Genomic DNA, 24,722 nt, shown 5'->3' with positions numbered 1-24,722 from the left:
CAGTTAATGAAAAAAAAAGGACACTTCTGTTTTGGAATGCTCTCTGTGTTTACTCAGGTTATGATGGTTATTTAAAACAAGCAAATGGCGGGCACCACTTTGGGGCAGTCTTTTAAAAAATCTTTCCTGTGTAGGTATGAAGAGAGAGCAACGATCAACCTGGCCTGCTCCAGATCAGCAGCCATTTCATAAAGTTCAGGAGATCAGAAGTGAGAAGTGCTTGGAGAATGACTGCCATGTAAATGTTTCAAAACTGATTCTCCATTTCTCTCTTAACTTGTATTTCAGAAAGACGAGAAAGCCACAATAGCCAAGATGAACCGTCAGCGCACGAATTCCATCAGCCATAACCCACCGCACTGGGGTGTTGACCGACCCTTTTATAACCACCTCGGAGCTCACCAGGTCTCCAAGGAGATGAAGAGAATGGTAATGCCTTGCTTTATTACCGTTCTTAATACAGCATTGTATATCCCCCCCCTGCTTTGTCTGGAGGTTTTGGCAGCCTTGAGGGCATTTTCCAAATGGCGGTGGTATATTCTGCTTTGACTACAGAAATAGTAACTGGTACACCTGGAGGTGAGTGTTTGTGAGATGAGGCCCAAAGTTGTTTGAAAGGGGAAAGGAGTCAGAATGGCACGAAGAAAGCTCTTTTGTCTGACTTGTCCCACGTTCTGAAACCCAACCAGACTGGCTGAGAAGACTTAATGAGCTACAAAACCGGCTCAGTAACCCCAGCGTTCAAGTAGCAGAAGACATACACTTCAACTAGTGCATATTGGACTTCTGGATCTTCTGCAAAGATCTCTTATTTGCATTGTAACAGCCAGATGCCATGCACCTTCTGTAAGCTCCATGTCCATATATACTCATGGGTCTCCAGGAACCCTTCAGGAAAGTGGCAGATCTGTCACATGAATTAAATGAGATGCCACTGTATTTAACTCTCAAGAATACATTCTAAAGCATATGGACTAATTGGCCTAAGATAGCAAGCGTCTTCATTTCTTACTTACACCCTTCATTCCTTCTAAATTAAAATAGGTAAGTAGCTAGTAACTAACACAATCAGACTGTGAACACTTATATGGCTCATTTTACGTAAAGTTGGAGATGATGAGATCTTTGTTTCCTTCGAGAACGATGAAGAGAAGAGAGTTTCGGTTGTGATAGGCATTTTGTAATAATAATAATATTTAGCACCTCTATAATAATTTGCAGAATCAGCTTGCCTTATGAGCTTTAGCTTGCTAATCTTTAGTCAAAGTTTTAAACAAATAAGCTCCCTTTAACATTCCCTATGTCAAGATAATCTAGGACAAAATTAAAATACATCTACCTTGGTTGCATGTGGGTACGTTCATCAGATTGGTAATGTAACCATTAGAGGACTGCAAATCACATTCTATTAGTTATTTTGCATGCACGATATACAGCTGCATATCCAGCTTGAAATTCATCCACTGAATTTTCAGAATGTTTGTGTTCCCTCTGCAGTTCATTAGGGATGATTGAAAGCTGCAGTCCTTCTGCAAACAGTTTACCACACTGTTTTGACACTTCATACGCAGTCAGAAGTGGGTACTTCTTGCCCATTTTCTTGACCATTTCTTGCCCGATGTGAAGATTCTGCTCCAGTTCACCAAGGCCCTAGAGGTATTCAAAGTACTTTTAAACCTGAGATTCACCTCCACAGCTTTAACATTTTTCAGCATAGCTATAAGCCACACTGCATAGGGTGTCTTCTGATGGGAAATGCTGGCACATTTATTAATAGTTAGTGCTAATATTATTCAATCATAATATTATTTTACAATGCTAAGCTGAATTTCTTAATCTCCATAGCAATGCTTCTTTCCTTTCTCAGATCTTCAAATGAGGGTTTCTGACATAAGCATACGGATCTGTGGAAGTGTGCATTTTTTATGTGGGCTTTTCAGTAGGGTGCACTCAATAGGCGTGACATTATTAGGAGAGCCTAATCACACCAGCAGATAATTATAAGTTTCTTTGAATAGCTTTTAAGGGGGTTCTTGTATCCTCCTGTTCAGAAACAAGGTGTGAGCATGCCAAATGGTATTATGCTTCTTGGTGTTAATTACAGTTTGCTATGTCTAGCTGGTTATTCAGTTGGAAAAACATAATTATTTATCGAAATATCAAGCTGAGTTCTGAAAACTTCACTGCCCATTGCTGGTAGGAGGAGAGGATTCTCTTCTTTTCTTTTTATTTTCCTTATCTTAAACCCTTCCTTGCAAAGGTATTTACCTTCTTCTGAAATCAGCAACTCAGAAAATCTTTTCTGGTCAGTAGGCTTGTGTAGTACCTCTTGTAGCAAGCTCTTTTTGGAGAGGCTGATGATGTCTGTGTTGAATGTGTCAGACTTCTCTGTGAACACTAATTTAAACCTGACTCAGATATCTTATTACTTATTCTCAGCTAGACCTTCTGTTATTCTTTGCAAATCTTTTTTTAAATCTGCTATTTGCAGTATTTCCTACCGATTATCTTGGAGACCCTAGAGTCAAAGCTAAAACATGCTGGTCTCCATGCAATAGAGACCGTTTTAACATCTGATAGGTGGATATTTTATTGATTGGATCGTAGGAGCAATTTCTCTTTCTTCGTTCTCAACTCTTTCTCTGTTTTTCAGTTAGCTAAGTGTTGATTTAAATATGCATTTCCTTGCACCCCCCAGCCTTGCATAGTATGACTTTATTCATAGGTACTCTCTCGCATTGTGGTACACGCTTGCTGTGTGCGCTCAAACACGCCTATACGTGTACACTGTCTACAAACTGCCTGCTTAGAAATAGAAAATGCAAACCAACAACAGGGGAGCAGAACTACAAAGGCTTTTTCAGCACTCCTCTGGGATGGCATATCATTGATCTTGATAAGCAGCTCCGGCTCTCAAAGCTCCTGAAAACATGCTCTTTGTTCCACTTCACCCACCTGTCTCCAGCCCTCCTGTATACGATTATTTGTAGCCTTTTCTCTTGGAAGCTGTGCACACCTAAGGTCACATTAGTCGGAGAAGTGTGCCAAAGGCAAGCAGTGCAGCCTTGCCATGCTCTTTAAAACCTGAAGCTCCTTAGCCTTGTAATTTCAAAAGAGATATTTATAAAGGCAATCATCAGCTAGTACTATGTTAGGAGCAGGGAGAGGTTACAGTGAGGTGCTGTTACAGTATGTTCATATGTGTATATAAATACATTTTTGTGTAAGGGGTAATAGGGAGGGTTGTAAAGGACCCAAATTGTTGTCGTAGGGTGTAGCGTGTGTTGCATTGTGAAGACGACTGTATTTCCAGGAAAAAAAAGAGACACTTTTCTGGTGCTATCTCGAATTCCCCATGAGAGAATATTAAAGTTCCCAGTATTGCATTTTTGGGAGGGCACCATTATGTTTACTAGAAAAGAGAGGTTTTTGGTGATTTTTTTCTTTGCTTTGAACATTGGCTCTGGTAGCTGTCTCTACTCTGAGGTTTGCAATGCGTTAGAAGTAGTCCTGGATGAGATGGATTAGTATCAAAGGTACCCATACACTCCCTCCGCACCCCATTTGTCATGGCATTTCAATGCTGACATGTCTGAATGCGTCGGCACTGCGTCATGCCAAGGTGCTGGTCCAGCCAGTCTAGTCTGAGCAGGCAGTCCGGTAGGAGATGGATGGCTACACCGGGAGATCATGGGCCCTTGCGTCTTTCTGTGTTGTGGCTTGACCCCTGCTGGATCCAGCTGACTTTGCACAATACTTCTAGGTTAAGTTCATATCGTTCAGCAAGGCGCACAGGAGTTACTTGCTCACACATGTAAATAATGCAAAATATTGCATACATGTCCCAGTAGCGATAATCTAAAATGCCCTGGATAGCTGGAGTTAGTTTCCTAGTCCTAACCTTCTAGCTAACTGGGGCCTGGGTCAGCTGAGTTTACAGTTGTGCCATCTCATCCTCTCCTGCCCAGCAGCCTCTCTGCCTTCCTCCTGTGCTGCTCTACTTTCCAGAGCATCCCAGATCCTTCTGTTTCCCCTCCCATGCGTTAGTGGCGGACCTTCTTGCCATGCAGAGCCTCCCAGGAGACAGCGAGCGGGAAACACCAACCTTGCCGTTGCTAATCCTGCCCTTTCCTTAGCCTTGCTCGGAGAAAGTCGACCCCAGGGACCTCACTGAGTTGCGCTGCCACGTCAGGGGTTTCCCCCAGCCTGTCCCCCCCCCCCCCCCCGAAGCCTGTTACTTTAGAGGCTGAGAAAGAGCAGACACAAATGCCATGGGAAAGCAAAAAGCCCTGCTCTGAGCTGGCAACCTCTGCTCTGAACCTCATCCCATGGGCCTGTGCTGTTGCACAGGCTGCTGTTTTCAGCATGAAACATAAGGAGCAGTTAAAAGGTTGCCGTGCTCGCTTTACGCAGGCCAAGCAAGCTGAGAGAAGAAACCTGGACAAGATCAGCTTTGTGGCTATGTACAGAATATGAAAAGCCAGAGAACATCAGTGAAGCTACTTTCAGCCACTTTCTATTTTTATTGCTTTTATAGTACGTTTTCTTCTTCCCTAAACAAAAGCAGTCGGTCCAGGACCAGTTACTGTCTGTATCTCCGTGGAAGTGCGGCCTTTTGTCCTATTTGTGATGCACACAAAGGAACAGAGTTCCCACAAGTCTGTGTATGCCAGCCTTGTGTTCCCCATTGTTTCTCAGGTCTAAATTTTAATTGCAAAAGGGTCAAAAATAAAACCGACTGGAAAGCATTTGTGAGTGCAGGTGTATTTATAGCTATAAGAATATTTATACACTGCTAAGAAATACTTTGCTTTTCCCAGTATAGATCTCAGAGTGCTTTTATAAATGTTAATGGATTTTAGACTTTTGGAGATAATACTTGTGCCTCAGTTTCCATCAGCAAAACAGGACTGCAGGAAGAATTTAAAAAAAAAAACTGGGAATTGAAATAGAGTATAAACTGAATGAGATTTGTTGTAAACAACAACAACAAAAAAAGGCAAATGTAGATACCTACTAAATTGCCCAGGCTGTTCTAGGTAGCAAATGATTCTCTTGCACCTTTTGCTCTAGTCAGCATTGGCAAGGCCTTAGTTGGAGAATCGTCTCCAGTTTGGAAATACAGTCCTTTAGGAGGACATGGATGGGCTGAAGATAGTTTAGCAGAGAAAATTACAAATTGAAAGAGTTTCAACAATGTGACTTTTGAAGAAAGATTGAAGTATTGGGTTTGTTTAGTCTAGAAAAGAAAAGATTGAGTGGGACCAAAAGTCTTTCCAATACATGAAGGGCTGTAAGGACAGAAGATAGTGATAAATCATTCTCCATGTCTGCAAAGGGCAGGATGAGAAATAATCATCTTAATGTGCTCCAAGGAAGATCTAAGTTAAGAAAAAAACTTCTAGATGCAAGGAATAGGCTATATAAGGAGCTTATGGAATTCCTGATTTTACTGAAAACATTTTACTGATTTTATTTCAGGGCTCTGCAATTGAGGGAGGAAATGCAAAATGTTGTGCAAATATAAACACAATCATGTAAATAAATCCATATTAGGAGAATTTGTAGGGAATAAAGAATACATAATAGCCTGAAAGATATTGTGAAGTTTCCAGTCTAGGCTGCACAGAACTTAGGTATTTGCTCATCTATCTCTCCCCTTAGAGAAAGGCCAGCTATGCCTGCAATGCTCCTGACAGATATTTGTTCACCGCTCGTTTAAAAGCCTCAAAGGATGGAAATCCCTCAGCCTTTCTGGGTCTCCTTTTCAACAGTTTAATTATTTTCCCTGATGTTTAACTTCAGACTCCCCCACTTTAGTTTTAAAAGACAGTGCTACATGAGCTATTTGCAGTAGATAGAGAACACTTTAATCTTCTTCGCTTTGCAGTTATCTTCTGTGTATTTGAAGACTATTACCATGTCTCGTCTTGAGTTCCTTCATCAAGTGCCTTCCATAGCTTGTGCTCTGGAGGCCAGCGGCGGTTGTTCTCCTGTGGGCACTTGCCACGTCTTCAAAAAGAGGCAGTGCCCCACACTGAATGCAGTGCTCCTGCTGAGGTTTTCTAGTGCTGCCCAGCACCAGAGGTTGGTCGTTGCCTGGGTCTTACAGCCAGAGCTCCTCTTGGTGTGTCCCAGTGTGAGGTTTGCCTCCTCTGCAACAGCACAGGAGAGTCCGGAATAAACCAGGGTATGTTGACTTGGGACCGTCATCTGCTGGGGTCATACTAGTAGTACCCAGACTATCAGAAGAATTTTCCAAGTACTTCTTCCATTTGATTTTTAGCTCATAGTTTGTCTAATCTTTTAGAAAGTATCCATTTTGATACAGCTTATCTGCCACAGTGGGCAGAAGTCAGCACTTCACCTGATCAGATGAGGCAGTGCCCCGGCCAGGGGTGGTGCTTGGAGAACTAAGACTTGATGCAGTTGAATGCTACCTGGCTTCTAGGAGAAAAGCCATGAGGTGTGTAAAGGCTAGTTAGCCTTGCGAAGTCCTGGCCTTGTTTCATTAAGGCTGTCGTATGTCTGTTACACTTATTTTACACTGGCTAGTAGGATCGAGCAGCTTAACCTGTTCCACTGATACGTGCCTTGGGGAAGGTTGACTGTAGAAGCAGGTACCTGTAAGTCCTTATAACCAAATGTGAGCAGAGCTGCTAATGTGATTACTGAGCCTGGTTGTAGATGCCTGGCAAGCTTTCTTTTATTTCTTTCAGCTACTGGAAAGGTCTAACATTAGGAAGTTTAGGAATACAAAGAGGAAGCCTTGAAGATCTGCAATACTGATTTCACTCTGACCATGTGTCTGTCGTGAGTCTAAGTACAATTTACCAAGCATTTAATCTGCAATGAAATTGTGCATGAGGTCAATGTTAGTTACAAAGTACAATTGAAATTAAATCAGATAGGCTTTCTACACATGACTGCATGCAGATGTTGAAAATGTAAGACAAAAAATATATCCTGGAAATGGTTAGTGCAGTAAAGAATAAGCTTTTATTTCCGGTAGGCACTGCCTGATTTGTTGTGTGTTCTGTGTTGTTGAGAGCTCAGTGCACGGTGCACAATATGGTACCTGATACTTCATTATTTGGTGTTTACGATCTAAAGAAACAACGCTCATCTAAAATCCTGGTCTTTCAACCATAAAGTACGGTTCTTTGTACCATTCACCTCGTTTAAAATCAAACAATTCTCTGCATGTTGCGTCACACATACAGCTTATTTCCACCCTCTGTTGTCTCCAAGTTGCCCGTACGGTAGACTTTCTTGTTACTCAGAAATCAAAATCGGGGAGCAGGTCCTTCAGAGGAACAAACTCTATAGCTCATTCTATGCCAACAAAACAGCAACTGATTAAATACCAGAAATTATTAAAAATTTAAAGTAAAAGTTAGTGGGGCAAGTTTTTCTCAGACAGTAGTGCAGCCCCATCAAAGGGAAGTGGATTTTACTCCATGAATGAGGCACGGAAGGGTTCACCCTCCTTCTAATGGTTTTCGTTGAACTGCTAAATCTGGTAATAGCAATATTGACGTCAGTGGAGTTCGACAGAGGCATCCAATGGAGAAGAATTTGACCCTCTGTTTTTTTTTTTTTTTTTTTTTGCTGTTGTTGTGGTATTGAGGATCCTCTGAACTCTTGCTTACTTAATCAAGTAGGGAGAAACCCTCAAGCAATCCATTTTGCTATAATCTCCTTCTTTTGCTATAGACCTTGGAGGAAACTGTTAATCTAGTCTGGGTTTTATATTGCCAGTTTGTTTTAGATAGCTCACTAACAGTGAGAGGAGGAATCCTGTTCTCCAGTTATGCTATAGAATTGCTTTCGTGCTTCTGCAGAGAGAATTTGCCTGATTCAAATGTTCTGTGTTATCTCACTTAAACGAGTGGGAGCCATATAAAATGTTGTACATTGCTCAAATTGTCAGAGGCTTCATATGGTTTTATATACTCATCTACAGACTTAAACTTTGTTCTAGTTGATCGGGGCTTGCAATCATCCTTGATTAAATTCTTTAAAAGAGGAATAACAGTCAGCACTTGTGCGCCTAGCTAATACGCAGCAGCTGATCTGCAGCTGCTTTTGTGAAACTTGGGCAGAGTTTAATATTTGCTTGGAATTTTGCATTGATAATTTTCCCACCATTCCATACCCTGTTCTCGAATAAGCCGTAGTCATAGAGCAAAAGGTGGTTTGTCTCGAGACATTACTGCAGTGTCAGGCAGTCCTCAAATGGGACTAAATTAAGCCTACAGAAATACAGATGTTGATTACCACACATCCTGTGGTGTCAGTGGCAGCTTTGCACAGGTGGACACCAGAGATGAAATCATGGCCTTTACCAGAATGATTCCTAAAGCTTTCTGAAATGCACAATAAGTTTTAATGGTAAAAAGGATGCAGTTCCGCAGGTTTGAGTTTGATTTTTCAGATATGGTGAGCAGCTATGGCTAGTGCCAGTGAGAGGTTTTGATTTAGGCTGGATAGGTCTAGATTCAGGCTGGTTAGGTTTGCATTCAGGCTGTCTGCACCTGTGATTTAGGCATTCTGATTCAAAGGCTGTTTGACAATAATTTCTGTAAAGTTTCTGTTGTCTTTATCATCAGCTGGAGCATAGAGATGAAAGGACAGAGATTAAGCTGCCAGGAAGTGATACAGAGCATTTTTAGGACTACCTATTTTTATATCTTTTCTGTTTTGCAAGCTCAGTTATGGGAACTGCTCACAAGTGAGGCACAAAAAAAAAACATATAAAATTTCACTTGCAAATGTGGCCTTTCAACTGTAGGAATTTGGATTCAGAGTTCACGCAAAACTGGGAAGCGTATGCAACCTGCACTTCTCAGAGGTATAGGTTCAGATCCAGAAGTTAATTAAAATTAAGGGGGGAATACCTGGTTCAAAAGCAACAACCTCTGCTCTGCAGAGTATAAATCTGATAGGTTGAAAATATTCAAGGGCTTGGCCAAATCCAGTCTGCCCATTAGAGGCTGTCTACTAAATCATTTTTAGTAGAACAGCGTGTGCAGTGCAGAGGGATGAAAGTCTATTTATCAAATGGGGTGGGATGTGGAAAGAAGGAGCACTTCAGCTTTCCTTTAGCTCATTAGCATCTGCTCCAGCTACAGCAGACACGCTCATATAATCTGTTTCATAAACTGGTTTTATGCCAGATTGTTGTTCTGCACTTAGATGTTTGTTAAATATCCTTCCTATCAGACTTAGTATTTTATGTGCTCCTTTTTTTCAGAGCTCTGGTATAGGAATTGTGCTATTTCTGGCTTGAGTGCTTTAAAGTTCTGTTTTATTTCTGTTCTTACATCTAACATTTATCTTCCTAGCCTTGCCTTGTTGGCCACAGGGACAAAGACAGAATGTATAACTACTGAAAACAGAGGTGAATAATTAGTTATGCGATGGGGCCGTAGCAAGTTTCCTTTAGCTACATCCACTTTGTGCCCATCAGTCCCCTTTTCTGTTTTCCATGGTCCCTGTCTCTGTGAAACACCCTTGCTTTGCAAGTTGATCTGACCTCTTACAAACCTGAATTTGTCCCTGCTCTTCTTGACCCTAAGTCTAAAGTTCTTTTGATCTCTCTGTTAATACCAGTTAAGTCACTTTTCAGCTTTGTTCTGGAGGTGAAGAAAGGCATGTGAAATGAGTTTCTTTGTCATCTTTGCATTTACAATCTTTGCTGGAGCTACCAATGCAGTTCTTAAGGTGGAATCCAAATCCATGCTTTCCAACCATGGAAGGTCGTAGAGATCATCAGCCCCTCTACAGTCTTATTTCTGGAGCTAAATGAAAAGGTAAAAAGGAGACAGATATAAAGCCTGTTCCACTTTTCTTTGCATAGTTACAGTATCTTAATAATTGCAGCAGATGTTCTCAAAATTGGAATTATTATTTCGAATGGTTCTTAATTTGAAGCATTATGGTATGGCAGTTAGCTTGTCATGGCTTTGACAAACAGTGTATCGTTCTATTTAAGGAATATCTATTAATCGTCAAAGAAAAGGGCTCAGTTAATTTAGAAGTCAAGCAGAGAGATGGCAGTCATATGAGCACTTAGCACAATGGATACTTATAGAATATCCCCCATAAAATTATAAACCTTTGAGACAGACATGGTAATGTAACATTCCCTCTTTCTCTCTGCTTCCCATGTCTGTTCCCACTAAGGATGGTCATTAAAAGTAAGTGCTTGTAAATTCAGAGCCACCTGACCTCCTGTAACGATATGGGTTTTTTTAAGGATCTCATTGATGTAGAAAAGAAGAGAAAGCAGGACGGTTCTTTGATAGGTACTGTTGCTTTTGAGAGAGCTGATTCAGTTAAATTTGGGTTAATATTCCTGAAGTCAGAGAGAGACTTGTCTTAGTCTCAGAGCAATTATTATATGTTATTGCTTTTACATTTGCAATCAGATGGCAGAATAATGTAGCCTCCTGGGGGAAGGGGTAAAACCTCAGTATCGGTGAGATTTAAAATGAGATTGAATAAAAATTGCATGAGATCCTATATGCAACAGCCCATTAGTAAGGCACTGCGATAAGAGCCTTCTTATGCCTTATGTTACCTGCTAAAGAAAAGGAATTTTGGCCCTAACAAGGGCTACTTCATCACCATGGTTATGGAGCTGTTCTGGAGCTCCTGTGAAGTCAGATCTGTCTGATTCTTGTAGCCATCACGACTCTTGCCACTTTCGTCCCTGCTGAAAATTTCCTGGGCTTTAGTTCATAACGCCCTAGAAAGCCATTGGCACTGCCTCACGGTTAGCTGGGCACAAATCCATGAGAAGTCAAGAGGGGATTTAGATACTTAACTCCAGAAATAAGCTTCTCCTCTTCCTGCCCCTACATTACCTCCCCCACCACGAGAGGCCTCTGATTTTTGTGTATTGTATTTTCTGGGCATCCAGGTTTCTCTTTACGTGTGTACAGAAACGCCAGTTTTGGCATACCTTTGAGCAGCTCAGCACTTGCTCTGTACCTAAACTAAGGCTGGATACGCTGCTGCACCCCTACAGCTCTGCGGCCTCCGGTGGGTGGCACAGTCAGAACGAGCTCGGGTCTGCTGGAGAGAGGCTTTATAGATGTGCTCCCCGCAGCACCTCCCATTGTTTCACTTTCCCGACTCAGCTGAAGATGTTTCTGCCTGCGTGAGGTAGTACCGTGTGTTGACCCCTACGCCAGCACAGAGTGAATCGCTCCGGCAGCGGAGGCGGATGAGTGGTGTTAATGCAGAACGCCATGCGGGACATTAGGAGAGGAAAGCTATCACCGGTGTCTTTGCTGCTTTGCATATCTTAAGGAACTTGTCATTTGCGGTCGTTTGTCTACTCGATCATGAGTGTGTTAGTCCGTAGGAATAAAGGCAAATCCATGCACGCTATATCTCTGCAAGATCAATTGTGCTTAGTGTTTACCCTGTGTATAGCACAGACCATTATGGTTCATGCGAAAAGCCCTATGCTGAGCCAAAGGTAAATTGGATCAAAGCATTTGAGTCCTCCAGAAGCTAAGCTATTGGTAGCTGCAGAGAAGATGACCAGTGTGCCGTTAGTGGCCAAGCCTTGTGCAAGGGGAAGGAAATAATTTTAGTGAAGACTGCCAAGTGATTCTAATGGACCAAGCGGGCCCGCAATGTGGAAGGAGGTAAAAATATATTAGCAAGAACCCGAGGGGAAATTTCCTTCCTGACCCTAAATATGGTGAGCGGTGTGAGCCTGTGTGTGTGATATCTTCTCCACTTAAACGAATTCTTGGTATGTAGTTGGGAGACCGGTGCTTTAATGGATAGGGGAAAAAATCTCTGGTCATGGCCGGATTGTTGAACCATATTTTCTCTCTCTCTTAGCAAAGTATTTCAGTGCAAGTAAGAAAGGTTTCCTGTAATAAGCTATCAGTTTTTAAGAAGCTTTGTTTGGGGATTTTTCCCCTAAAATAATCTTGCAGACCTTTTTCCATAACAATGCCATTTTTGGAAATTTTGCATGAGGAATCTTTCGTATGAAACTGGAACATTTCAAGAGAATCATTTAATTTGCTTAACTAAAGAGGTTCCTACTACATTTTATTTTAAGCTGATTCTCTTTAATTAAAGTTCAAGTCACTCTTAAATATTTAGCCTCGTTAGATGAAAGAAAATGTAATAATCTTTTCCTTTTTTGCTTTACCTGAAATATGCCTTTTTGGAGTTTTTAATTTTGAAATACCACTTCAATTTGAGCTGCCAGCATGAAAAACTTCTAGCTTTTTCAGCACAAGTTAGTGTTTTAAATTGAAAAGCTGGATTAATTAATTCTGTAGTATTTTAGAGACTTTCCTTATAACAGATTTGCTGGGGGCGATAAGTGAGGGAGAAGCCAATTCCACGTGGACCAAATGGTCACTCATATAAATGGCCAGTTAAACATGCAGCCTATGTATTTGTCCGTGCTTGAAATATTGGTCAGATGTAAGATATACTCATTTTCTGAGGGTATGTCTGCTGAGTTTTTTTTGTAAATCGACCTGGTTGGCCTATAACCTCAAACTTGTGTACCTGGAAGGCAGCAGTTTGAGGTCTGCATTTACTTTCAAGGTTTCAGTAGAATCAATGGTTGTGCAGCTGCACATGAAAATCAGACCATTTGGGGGGACCCTCCAAATGGAGTGGTCATCCAGTTCCCCTGTCACTAAGCTTGCAAATGTGAACTTGACGTCTAGTAAGTACAGTCTGTTTTCACTTTGGTCCCCTCCCTTTATGTGTTGGCTGGTAGCTATTGGTTTTCAGCTGATTTTCTTTTTTTTTTTTTTCCAGCCTAGCTGTCTATGACACCAGACAAATTAGCGAGCATTTTGTCTCTGTGATTAATCAGTGAGCTTTCATTTTTTGGCACTGTGTTGTAGCATTGCTTAGAGGATAAATAAATAAATCAGATATGCCTGACAACTGTAAAATGATTAAGCAAAAAAAAAAAAAAAAAAGAAAGAAACTCCACACAACAGAAAGCTGAATGATCTCTTCATCACTGTTTAATGTGGAATCAAAAACACATGTTTTGTTTGGCTTGGATAACTGGACATGCTAACTTTGAACCAACATTACTATTTCCCTCTTCCCACTGAGCATTAATCTCCTGGTGGTTAGTATGTGGGACCAAGAAATTTCCTTTATCTGAATTTCTGATGGATTAAGTTAGAGTTGCAGTGTCCATTTTGAAGTGTGGGTTTTAGTCTGAAACTGAGAACGTAAAAATGGGAATTTCTCACTCAGTGAATCAAAGTCATGGCTGTTGACCTGAGTGACAAAACCCACTTTTTCCCTTGTGCCATGCTGATGCTGTTTGGACAGACTGCCTTCGTTTTACTTCTGCCTCCTGCCGTGTCACCGTATTGTTAACCAATTGCAAGGTCAAAATCAGTTCTCATTTAATATCTGGTCAATGTTCTTGTCTCCGATGGTGTCAGACAAGGCAGCTGTGGGAAGACTTTTGCCAGAAGATTGCTACTTGCAATTCAGCCGCATTGAGGAAGGATCTCGGTTTATTCCCCGCAGCCTGGTCGCGGCTGCGGTTCCAGCAGCTGGAGTATCTTCACATGCTCAGAGCGTTTTTGGCCTGAGGTCCCTGGGAGGAAAGCGAAAGGAATTTGTCATGTCTCCCAGCTACATTTCTTATATGCTTTGGAACTCAAGGGACAAACCCTGTGCCTGTATGTTTGACCCTGCCTGTCAAATATACAAGCACAACTTTTCTTGACTTGAGTTAAATTTATGCCAGGATTTCAGAGGGCAGATGTTAGCTTACCCCATGTAAAATGTCCATTTTTATGCCATTTGATCTATTAGGAATGTTAATACTAAATATTTAAAGCCATCTATCCATGCATATTTTCCCCTAAGGTCTTCTGGCCACGCTTAAGGTATGGAAGACCTAAAATACTTACCCTTACTCAGTTCAAGTGGTCCTGAAGGGATTACGAGCATTTCAACTGTTGTAAAAATTATAAATAATTCCTGTTTTCTTATTCAAGAAAATGCATTTTGTGTATGCATGTAGTGAGTGGAGAAGGAAGGAGACCACTTAAGGTTCCTCTTGAAGAAATGAAAGTTGAAGGCTTTCACCAAGCTCCAGCTTAAAGAGGTGGAACTTAGTGGAATGCAACAGTTGTTGCGTGTTATCAGTCTGAATTTTGTCTCAAGTACAATATTGTCAGTATAATATCACTATGATTTCCATTATAACATTTGTAATGGTGACCTTTAAAAAAAATAATAATAATAAGGAAAAGACACCTTCAGTAATGCATGGCAACAATCAACTGAAGCATCTCCCTTATCTTCACTTCCAGAAATGTATATCTGAGGACATGTGTTTTTACAAAACTGTTCTGTCTGCCTGATAACACAACAGCACAAAATATTGCCTTGGGTTGGTAAGGTTCTCCATCAACACCTAACAAATGAACGCACTGAAAACTCCTCTCTGAAATGCTGTTCTTCAGAAAACCTGGTGTTCTCAAGGTCAGCCTGTTTCCTAACTGCTGTGTCCTTTTCCTTTCTTTCAGGGTTTTGAGGACCCCAAGGACAAGTAAGCAAATTTACTTCTGTCATACGCTGTTATATTTCCAGATTTTGGTTTTCTCTTATTAAAAAAAAGACAATAAAAATTAATGCCCAACAGACAGGAGCAGTGCCTGGACCCCCCAGTGATTTCTCCTGGCAGGGAAGGCACTGTACTGACTGATGTGCATTGAGAATTGCCACTGCCCTCAAAACATTTATCCGTCAGGGTGATTTTAACTATTTTTTGTAATGAAATATCCCAGGAACAAAATCTATATATAGAGGATGTTTTACAGTGTTGAACGTCTCTGGTAAGAAATGTGTATGTGTACATATATATATAATATGTGTGTATGTATGTATACAGTTTCTGAGTTTTATTTACATATATAAAATGTATAATAATATATAGATAAATAGAATGTATAATAATATAATAGTAAAATATAATATATAAATAAATAGCTAAATAAACTCAGAAACTATAGTTCATTTTAAAAGAAAAATTCATACTTTCATGCTCTAAAATATAGATGCATGAAAGCAACTTTTCCATATTTTTCATATATAACATTAAACAGATTTTGGTAAAAGTAACAGTTTAACAGGAATGGCATTTTGTGTTGGAAAATTGCTTCTGCAGAGGGAAAAAAAATTCGGTCGTGTTTACTTTTAACTTCTGCACTTGAGCATAACAAAAGCATTTCCTGTGTTGAAGGTGTCTGTAATAATTTCTTGTTCAGTCATACTGGATGCCATTAATCGTAACCTTGCTCAGAGTGAGGTGGGTGAACGTAGAGGAGGCTGACGATGCAGCGCTATTGCTCCTTGCCAGCGTTCTCAGGCTGCTGGTCAGGACTCGGGCGACCTGCGTGAGCTTGGGCACACAAATGAGCACCCTAAACCTTCATCTTTGGGAAAATTCACATCGTGAGGGCCGAGCACTGAGAACAGCTCTCTAAAGTAAATGGGTGTGGTAAGTTGGAATAGGCTACAGCCAGCAGAAAGCATGAGGAGTCTTCTCCTTCCCTTGCCCTTCACTGCAAACTCGGTTGTCATAACATTTAGTTTGCATGTTTTGCTGACAGTACAGTGTGTCTCAGAAGAGCCACGAGGTTTTGCTGTTGCGCCCATGGCTGCCGTGAACTCTGCTGATATTAGACACGCTTTGGGCAGAAAAAGAACCAACGTGTTACAACAAAAAAATCCTTAGGAACCTAGAAACGTTAAGTATCCCTCATGAAACAGAGTATTTCCGTATAGTTTGTGCAAGAGAATGTAACTTCAGCTGTCTCAGCCCACAAGAGAGTTACCTGGCGAGTGAGGAAATGCCAAAGCACCTCCACTATTACCTAAAAGATTTTAGTAGCTCTCTGTCCTGTAGTTTGAACAGGCTACTTCAGTAGTTGTGGTCAATACCTAAGTATATGCTGGCAAGGATGACTCTGTGTTTTCCTGTGCTGATTTGGCGCAGCTCCTTTGTGTTGTGTAGATTGCAGGATTTTTGCATTTCTGTTTAGAGACAAAGGTTTGGCTGAAAAGATCTCTAGCAGGAAATATTCATAGTCACATTGTTTAAAATCAGATACCAAAACCAGGTCAGCCGCTCGGTCTGGTGCCTTCACAGGCAGAAATGCTGAGCCTTCTTTTTGCTGACAGCAGAGGAAGATGCAGGCACCACGCATCTCTGAAAACAGCGCCCAGTGCTTGCATGCCTAAATCCAGATTTAGATGCTGAGTCTAAATGCAGATTTAGGTATTGAATCTAGGCAGGAAGCATTTAAAAATATGGCCTATATGTAGTTTTGGCACTCCTCATTTGCAGAAAGTAACTAAATGAGCAGGAGGCTTTTGGATGGCTCCGAAGCCAGCATCGCTGGGTTAGCCGCCAGCCTTTACCTTTGCAGGCAGAGGGCAAAAGTGGCTCCAAGCTCCATTTGTGCTGTTTCTGTCCTTCGCAACCTTTTTCTGTTGGCTGCCTTTAGCGAAATCTCAGTAGTGCTTTAAAGAGGTGTTTCTGAAAGTTTTGTGTAGGTGTGAAATCCCGTGTTTTTCCCCCATGTGCAGTGATGTCAATAAGCATTTCCACATATGGTGGCACTGCCCCTAGGGCACTCTTTCATGCTGGAAGAGGTTGTCTTTCAATTCAAACCTTCCGGTTATGCAGATGTACCCAAAGTGGCTGTAAACGAATGAGCTCGGGCACAGCTGGCAGGGTACTGGGCAGCGAAGGTCACCCGAGCAGCGAGGTACGTTCTGGTGACTGAGCTTCCCCGCAGTCTGTGCGGATATGGGCGCTTCACTGTGAGTATCCAGGCAAGGCAATTTCCAACTTGCAGGGCTGTTTCCACATATGCTGCAGTCACACAAGTTAATGTAGTATGAGAAATAGCCTTAGCACTGTAATAACCTATTGCAAGACTGAAGACAGCCCAGGCCAAAAACTTGAGCAGGGTTCGTTCTCCTCTTCGTGTCTTCCTGAGCGACACTTTTCAATTGGAACTTAAGTTTAATGGAGGTTCACTGAAATGCTGAGCTGGCTCTTCAGCTTGGGTTCGCGGGGAAAATATATTGCCTCTCTCATACGTGGTATGAAACGACTCAACGTGAATGACCCAAGTGTGTAAATAACTAGCAGGATCTTGGAAGACTTTCTATAAATACAAAGCCTAATAATTTCCTTGCTCATTTTTGTGAGTGCAGGGGACAGAATTTGGAGGATTGAGTGAAAATAAGCAGTGTCGTCTTGAATGTTTAAGCAGATGTGCTTCCTCCAAGAATTAAATTTCCTTTCCTTCAAGGGACAAAACCACGTTTAATTTCAAAGTGGAATATGTAGCATTCCAGGAATTAAATAGCTCTAGAGTCCAAAAATAAAAGCAGCTCTTTTCCCCCCAACCCTACTGAAATATTGAAATTTGCTAATATAACGATAAAACATTGAGACAAGAGATTTGCATTTGCCATACTGCCACTGAATAAATACAGATGATGTGTCATTATGACACAGCTGAGGCGCAGACAAATTAAACTTAGTAGCTGGGGCAAAGGGAGGTGGCATGGAAACAAGAAGATGGGCCTGCTTTGTTTTTCTTTTGGTCAGAGGTGCATGGTAGATTGTGGGTACCGACTGCTTCAAAAAATCTGATCAGGTATTGCAAACAATTTCTGGAGAGCCTTTCTTTTGAAAATGGGCCTTTTAACTTTTAAAAAGCAGTCCCATTTTATTTTGGAAGTCTCTGTGAGTAGTCTTTGCTTGCGGCATAATCATGCTTAGAGAAGCCTGCTGGCTACATGCAGTGTTTGTGCTTATGCGCTGTTAGGCAGTACAAATAAAACCAAGGAAATATAACTGCGTAGCCTTTCATTTTGCTCGTCAGTCTTCAGGTTTTTTCTTCGGAGTGCCTAAGGTGAAGGTCACATAACATGAACTATAAGCTGCTCTGCCATCATGGGATTTGTGCGTGGAAACAGTTATCCACTGGAACACGCCCCAGCACAAGCTCTGTGTCCTTGGCAATCATGCAAGCGGAGCAGGAAAAACAGCACTTCAGTATTAGCTTTTAATTTCTGCCTATGGCTAGAATGGACAGAAATGGACAGACCATTAAAGTGACAACATCAGGTCATTAGAGTACTGTTAGACTTAAAAAGTAACTAGAGTTTTTCAGGGGCAGGTGGTTCAGGTATCCTGATAGCACAGGAAGCCTCTGGGCAATTTGGTTTTCAGTGTTTTTTTTTTTTTTTTTTAATCCAGCCCCATTTTTCAGAAGCTGTAACAGTGTATCGGAAGCACACTGGCACTGAAGGTTATCAGCAATTTAAAAATCTCATTCCACATTTTTTGGAAAGTAGAGTCTAATTTCATACTGTCTGTGCTTTGGCTACCTTTTTGCTAGCTCAAGTGTGTTAAGTAACTATCTTGTATAAGTGAATGGAAAATTTCAATCTGATTTATGCTTCCCACACTTGTAAATGACTGCACAAAGGGGAGAGGGTGAGGGAGAGGAATCAGGCCACATTTTCTCCCCACGTTTGTTCCTGTGAACAATATAAATGCTCAAAAATGGCGAATTGTTCAAGTTCAGAAATTTTCACAGAAATATTTACAGAAATGATACCAGGAAACAAGGAATCATTTTGCCAGTTCAGGCAATATTGATGTACTGATATAAGAGTACTGAAATGCAAGGCAGAACAAGGCAGAGGAATAGTGGAGGGAAACTGCTGACTGGTTTTAGAGAATGAAGCATGGTAAAGAGACTTCAAAGAAAGAACGCAGCTCCCTGATGGATGTAGTACAGAAAAAAGGGCAAGTAAATCAAATCTTTTCACTGGCGGGCTCAGTATTGGCAATGAACTCTAGAGCTAGTATCATTTTCCTCTCAGTTCCTAATCTGTTTTCTAGTTTGAAGTTGTCATAAGCAAAATGCCGTTAACCTCCAACTTGTTCTACAGTGAAACGATAACATCTGGTGAAGAGGGGAAAATCATCATGTCCTCTTATATTGCCTTTTTGTGACATCTCCTCAGGAATACACAGGAAAGTATGAACCCGGAAGATGAAGTCGATGAGTTTCTGGGCCGTGCCATCGATGCCAGAAGTATTGACCGGTTACGCTCTGAGCACGTGCGCAAGTTCCTCTTAACGTTCAGGGAGCCTGACTTGGAGAAAAAGGTAATATTGTCGAAAAATCACTGCAACAGGTCAGTCAGGCTTCTTGTGAGTTTTGATTCTCCTGCGTAAGCAGAAGCATTTATTTCTGAAGGTGAAGCTAAGTTTCAGGTGTTGGAGGTGGGACTGTGGTTTGCTGTGTGGGTTTCTTTATGGAAACGTTAATGTATACGCATCCCTAGAAAGCCACAGTCATCTGAAGGGAGCAGTGGGCAGGAAAGCTAAGCCAGATTCTTTCCACCGAGCTTCAGGCATCCAAACTGAGATTGCAGTCACCCCTCATCTCCCTCAAAGTCACTGAAAAAAGTGACTTTTTGAGAACGCAGCCTGAAATCTGAACCACTTCTGGAGGGGCTTTTGTCTTCTTTTGGCCATCCAGGGAGCCCCAGGTGCTGCAAAGGTTCACTTGGGGCCGTTCGTACTCCCTTTGTCTTTGGAGAACCTGTTTTAAGCAACAATTAGAGTCATTTCAAATTTTGGAAAGGAGAGAAACAGATCTAGGCCTCCTGCCTCGCCAATTGCTTCCTGATTCTGTTTCAGATACCTTCATGATGTGAGGCAAAGATCTCTTCAATTTTTCTGTCTATAATATAGAGATAACAGCATCTCTAAAAGGTTGCAAAGTTCAACTCAGCTCTGTCAGGAGGTACCTGGATGTTATTATGAAGGGTACCATATAAGCAGCTGTTTTTAAATGCCAAAAGAAAATTAAGGTCTTTTTTTTTTTTTAATCCTAATAACACAGTCCTTGGGATATTTGAGCTGTCTTCAGGTTAAACTGATTTTTTAACATTAGATATCTAATATTAATTAAATTTGAGCTGATTGTTTTATCAAATCATTTAGAAATGCTCTTTCAACCGCAAGAATTGCAACCTGTTGAAAAAGCAGACTTTTACAGGATTTACAGCTACTCAGTGAATCAGTGTTGGATTCAATAAAAGCGCAAGCATATAATTTTCCCCAGCTACTTCCCTTTAATTTTATAGCTGAAAACTGCTAGGGAAATTAGCAGTTCACCTGTTGTGAGCATTTTTTATTTTGTGGTTCAAACACTGAGCCCTTCTGTAATGAGAAGTGCGCTTCAAGCTAAATAAAGCATCTTTGGGAATCGGATGCAGCTCCCATGTGACTGATATGTTGATAAGTAGTTGGAATGAATGACTGTGTGAAAACTGCGACATCCTCGCACTATCATTAGAACCAGCTAAGCCATCTGCACAAAAACAGAGGTTTTCTCATTAGCAACACTCATTCCTGTTGGAGGAAACTTCCCATGGAAGAAAGAAGTTAGTATCTGCCAATAGTGACCTAGAATTCTGGTCCCAATTAATCAGTTTCTGTTCCTCTCATGTAAGGACCAGATGGTGAATCTTCTTTTCATCCACCTGTGTGGGTTTCTTCCATGGCCTTTGGTTCTGCTTGAGCACTTCTGCTTGCCTAGCAAGAAGGGGAGTTTGCAATTTGGGATGTTTCCTACCAGTGGTGCTTTCCAAGGACATAAAAAGAATCCAAGTAAGAAGTTTTTGTGGGGAGAAGGCAACTGGCTGTGTTTCCCATGCTAATGCAACCCCGTTCACTTTCTTGCAGTACTCCAAGCAGGTGGATGACAGGTTCGGAGCCTACGTGGCTTGTGCCTCCCTAGTCTTCCTCTTCATCTGCTTTGTTCAAATCGTAATCATGCCACAGTGAGTATCTTTTCATCCCTTTGTTCCCATCTGCTCCCCTCTTGTATTCTGGCCTACTTCTCTTTGTTTTTTCTTGAGGTTTCAGAGCACTAAGGGGAGGAGAAAATCCGTAAATAATTCATGCTCAAGTGATGCATGGTGCTTATTGTTTTCACTCATTTCTAGAGCAGAATTAAACTCCTCACTGGCACGTGAGGATTTCTTTTTTGCCAGCATGATTTTTCTTAACATTTACCTCCGTTTTAGGAAACTACTGTAGTATGTTTTATAACCCTGTGGAAAACAAATATCACTGAGTTGGAAGGACTGCCTACTAAGAAACAGTATATGTTCACAACATAAGGCTAGGCTGTCCCCTTATCTAAATGCAATAGGACAGAGTGGTGTCTGCTTTATGGGTGAAGTAGAACTTCTCATCTATTTGTTCCTCTGGATTCAGAGTACCAGTGCAAGAAAAAAGGTTCAGAGGGGGTTGAGCTACACATGCCCAAGTTGTGGGTAGCTTACACTCAGTTAAAAGATTACATTCATTTCTTTCCCCAGGCAAGAGAAGGACTGGAGTGGAATTAAACTTCTCAGGGCTGTGGGGCACTGTGCCTTTGGACCATTGTATTTCTTTGTCTGAAAATCACAGTGTAACCCACAGGATCTTTTCTAGCAGTAAGCGCTGCAGACATGGTATTTCTTCTCGAAGAATTCTTGAAAAAATCCCCAAATTAAAGCATGTTAGCATTTTCTGGTGTTCTGGTTTAGTAGCAAGGATATCTCCTTCACCGTATACCGCTGTGCTGCAAATAAATTTGGAGTTAGTCATTTTTAATTTAAAGAACAAGATCACAGAAGCTCTAGAAACACTTCAAATTCATCTTCATTACAGGAAGACAAAAAATTGTTTAAAGAGAGTCCCAATACTCTTGTTTGTCATTACAACTGATTCCTATTTCTGTTCATATCACAGTTCTTTTCAGAGTAGAGACTGGTTTTTACCATTCAGATCAGATATTTGGAAGGTCATAGAACTGACGTATGGTCTAATATTTGAAATCACTCACTCTCCCAAGGAAGAGAGCAATCACTTCTGGTCGTAGAAAGATTGAATCAGGAAAATAGCATCAGCGGAAACGTGCTGTATAAAGAGAGAGATCCACTTAGGGAAACAAGAAGTGAGGCTGAACGAGGTTCAAAAGTGAAATCAGATCAATCCCAGCGCTTGATGCAATAATGACTGAAAGTGTTCTTTAAAAGTTTGCCCTCATTTAATTACACTTTGGATCTCACGAGTGGATGTTGCTGCTTTGAATTCACACTTGAAGAGGCCCTCTAACAGCCTTTGTGTTGCTCATCAGACTCCCTCAGCAGCCGCCAAATTGTCTCTGTAAAACCCAGTTTAACATTTAAATAACAACTTGACAATTTCTGATCTGTGGCAACCATATGGCTGGCTCTTTTGTATTACACAAGAGCCAATACCTTATGACAATATGGTGTAAATGTCATACTGGTCAGTCTGCTTCCACATGGCCTGCAAGCATGGTAGGTAGTTTTTTTGTAAGTTCTTTAACATCCTTAGGCAGCCTGAGCTGTGTGAAAGATAATTTGGTTGCAGAGTAAATACAGTTTAATGGCTTAACTGCAGGTCAGATATATTTTCCATCACCTTAGCCTGTTTTTCCTTATGTTTCAATTGCATTGGTTTAGTCTGTGACTGAAGATAACAATTAAGCAGCAGGGCTTCATGAAAGACACAATATGGAATTTGGATCTGAAACTTGAGGCAAAATGACAGTGATAATTTGTGATGATAAAGAGGAATAGCTTTAATGAATTTCACAAAGGCTCAAGCAGTGAATTAGCAAGTACAATTATCTTTGTAGTCATGAAAGAACACAGAGACCAGCTGGCTTTGGTGTGGTTAGCCTTAATGTCACGTTGCAAGAATACTTCCTTTAAATTATGAACAAGGCAAACTCCTGGGAGGGGGCCTGTCCTTTCACACTGAGACCAGTCATTGGGAAATTGTTGTTGAATATCTTCATGATCAAAACACATCAAAATGCATAGTGCAGTGTTGATCCTGGGTCTTGTTTGTATTTCAAAAGTGGAAGGAACAGAGAAAAAGGAGGAACCTCTCAAACTGACCGAGCTAAAGTAGTTCCCCCTAACTACCCTCTTGCCATGGTTGCTACCATCCCATTCAAGAGACAGAGTGCAGACAGACCCTCTACATGGGAAGGCTGGTTAGCTAACCCCGTTGAGCTCTCTCTCTATAATGTTCCCTCATAAACAGTGCAGGGTTTCCCAGCTCTTCCAGAGGTGCAACTAAAAGGCCAGGGAGAGGGTCTCATTAGCTTGACATGAAATGCATCTCCCTTGCAGATTTCCAGTGCACTTGGCCGCAGCTGCAGAGCTCAGCAGGCTTTCCTTCCCAGGGGTCTCTTATCCGCAGCTAGCTTGGAGGCTGACCCACTGCAACAAATTGTTCTGTCCTCTCCTCTAGCGCATGAAATACTTCTCAGTCCCTCTGCTGTCACCCTGGCAGGAAGGTGATTGCTACACAAGATGCAGTAATCTCTGCTCTGCAGCCTGTGTGAGTAATTCAAAATAGGACAAGGGTATCTGTTGGTATTCAAGGCACCTCATATCTCCTACTGCTGTCCTAATTGGAAAGCCCGTGCAGCGTGTCATAGTTTGTACAAATGTCATATTCTAGAGAGCAGAGCTGCAGCTGTTCTGTATGGTGTGCATTAAAAAAAAATCTCCTTGATTTCAGCTCTACGTTTATGCTGGGTTTTTACCTGACCTGTTTCCTGATCCTGACCACAGTGGTGTTTGTTTCCGTCATTTACTCCTGCGTAAAGGTGAGCAGCGTTGTTTCTTTGTAGAGCCCTTTGCCTAAGCCGACTGGATCAGTGATCTGTTTCTTAAGCTAACAGAGCATGTTTTGTTAGCCGTCCTTTCCACACTGTGTGATAAGGGTTACAGAAAAACCCTTTGATAAGAAAGAGTGAACTGCAAACAGATGTTAGGGTTGGCATCTCTTTAGCTCAGCAAGAAGTAATCACTCTGCAGATCTGCACGTCTATTAAGTCCCCTGCAGGCGCTCTCGTATTGATATAAGAAGAGCACATTTCCCAATGTGGAACAAAACACTGACCATTCGCTTCCTCCCTGTAAACTTCCTGCAGAGTAGCCTGTGTACTGTCCCCTGCTGCATATGCATGTTTTGGTAGGCAGATAATCAGAAGCAGAATATCATCAAGGAAAAACGTCCTGCGGGGACATAATAGCCATAAACATATATAACTTTATCAGCCTTTCTCAGATGAGTGCACAGAGCTTTCAGGATTTAGTGAGCTCCTTTTTGTAACGGGTGTCCAATAAGCAAAGAAATACATAGTGTAAAATCTGAAAGCACGTTAAATATTCTTGGCATTCTGTGGTAAAATGGCAGCCAGTGCTCTTGGGAAAGGTGATGTGTTCATGTTTTTCCCTCGAAGGTATTTGTATTAAGATGTTGATCCAAGTTGATTCCATCTGCTGTTTTGGGGATCCTTCCATGCTAACAGTGTCTGAACCTGGAAGATGTTTGGATTCAGGCTCCCTAGCCCAAACTCAGCTTTGTTCCTCAGAGCTTTGAACAAAATAGCTCAGTAGCTTTGTTTCCTGCAGAAGTGGTAGTCAGGTAATGGATTGTGTCAGGCAGATGATTTGCCTCTCTTTAATTTTCTTCTCTGTGCCGTTTTCAACAGTTGAAGGTAGGTGCTCTTGACAGACTTACACGTCTTCATGTCTTTCTGATTGTT

At 41.4% G+C, this 24,722-nt stretch overlaps 1 protein-coding gene across 3 annotated transcripts in view; it reads left to right on the top strand.

The window, feature by feature from the left end:
* Positions 1–24,722, top strand: part of ADCY5 (adenylate cyclase 5) — a 230,513-nt gene that overhangs the window by 180,956 nt on the left and 24,835 nt on the right. For all 3 annotated transcript variants that reach the window (XM_009685731.2, XM_068949063.1, XM_068949061.1), the window contains exons 8-12: positions 289–429; positions 14,559–14,581; positions 19,090–19,234; positions 20,822–20,919; positions 23,690–23,777. In XM_009685731.2, the coding sequence (XP_009684026.2) occupies positions 289–429; positions 14,559–14,581; positions 19,090–19,234; positions 20,822–20,919; positions 23,690–23,777 (495 nt within the window). The remainder of the gene's footprint in view (positions 1–288; positions 430–14,558; positions 14,582–19,089; positions 19,235–20,821; positions 20,920–23,689; positions 23,778–24,722) is intronic.

Source organism: Struthio camelus, chromosome 6, assembly GCF_040807025.1.
Source record: "Struthio camelus isolate bStrCam1 chromosome 6, bStrCam1.hap1, whole genome shotgun sequence".
Taxonomy (NCBI): Eukaryota; Metazoa; Chordata; class Aves; order Struthioniformes; family Struthionidae; genus Struthio; species Struthio camelus.
Note: the sequence above shows the minus strand (reverse complement) of the source record. Positions and strands in the feature narration are given on the sequence as shown.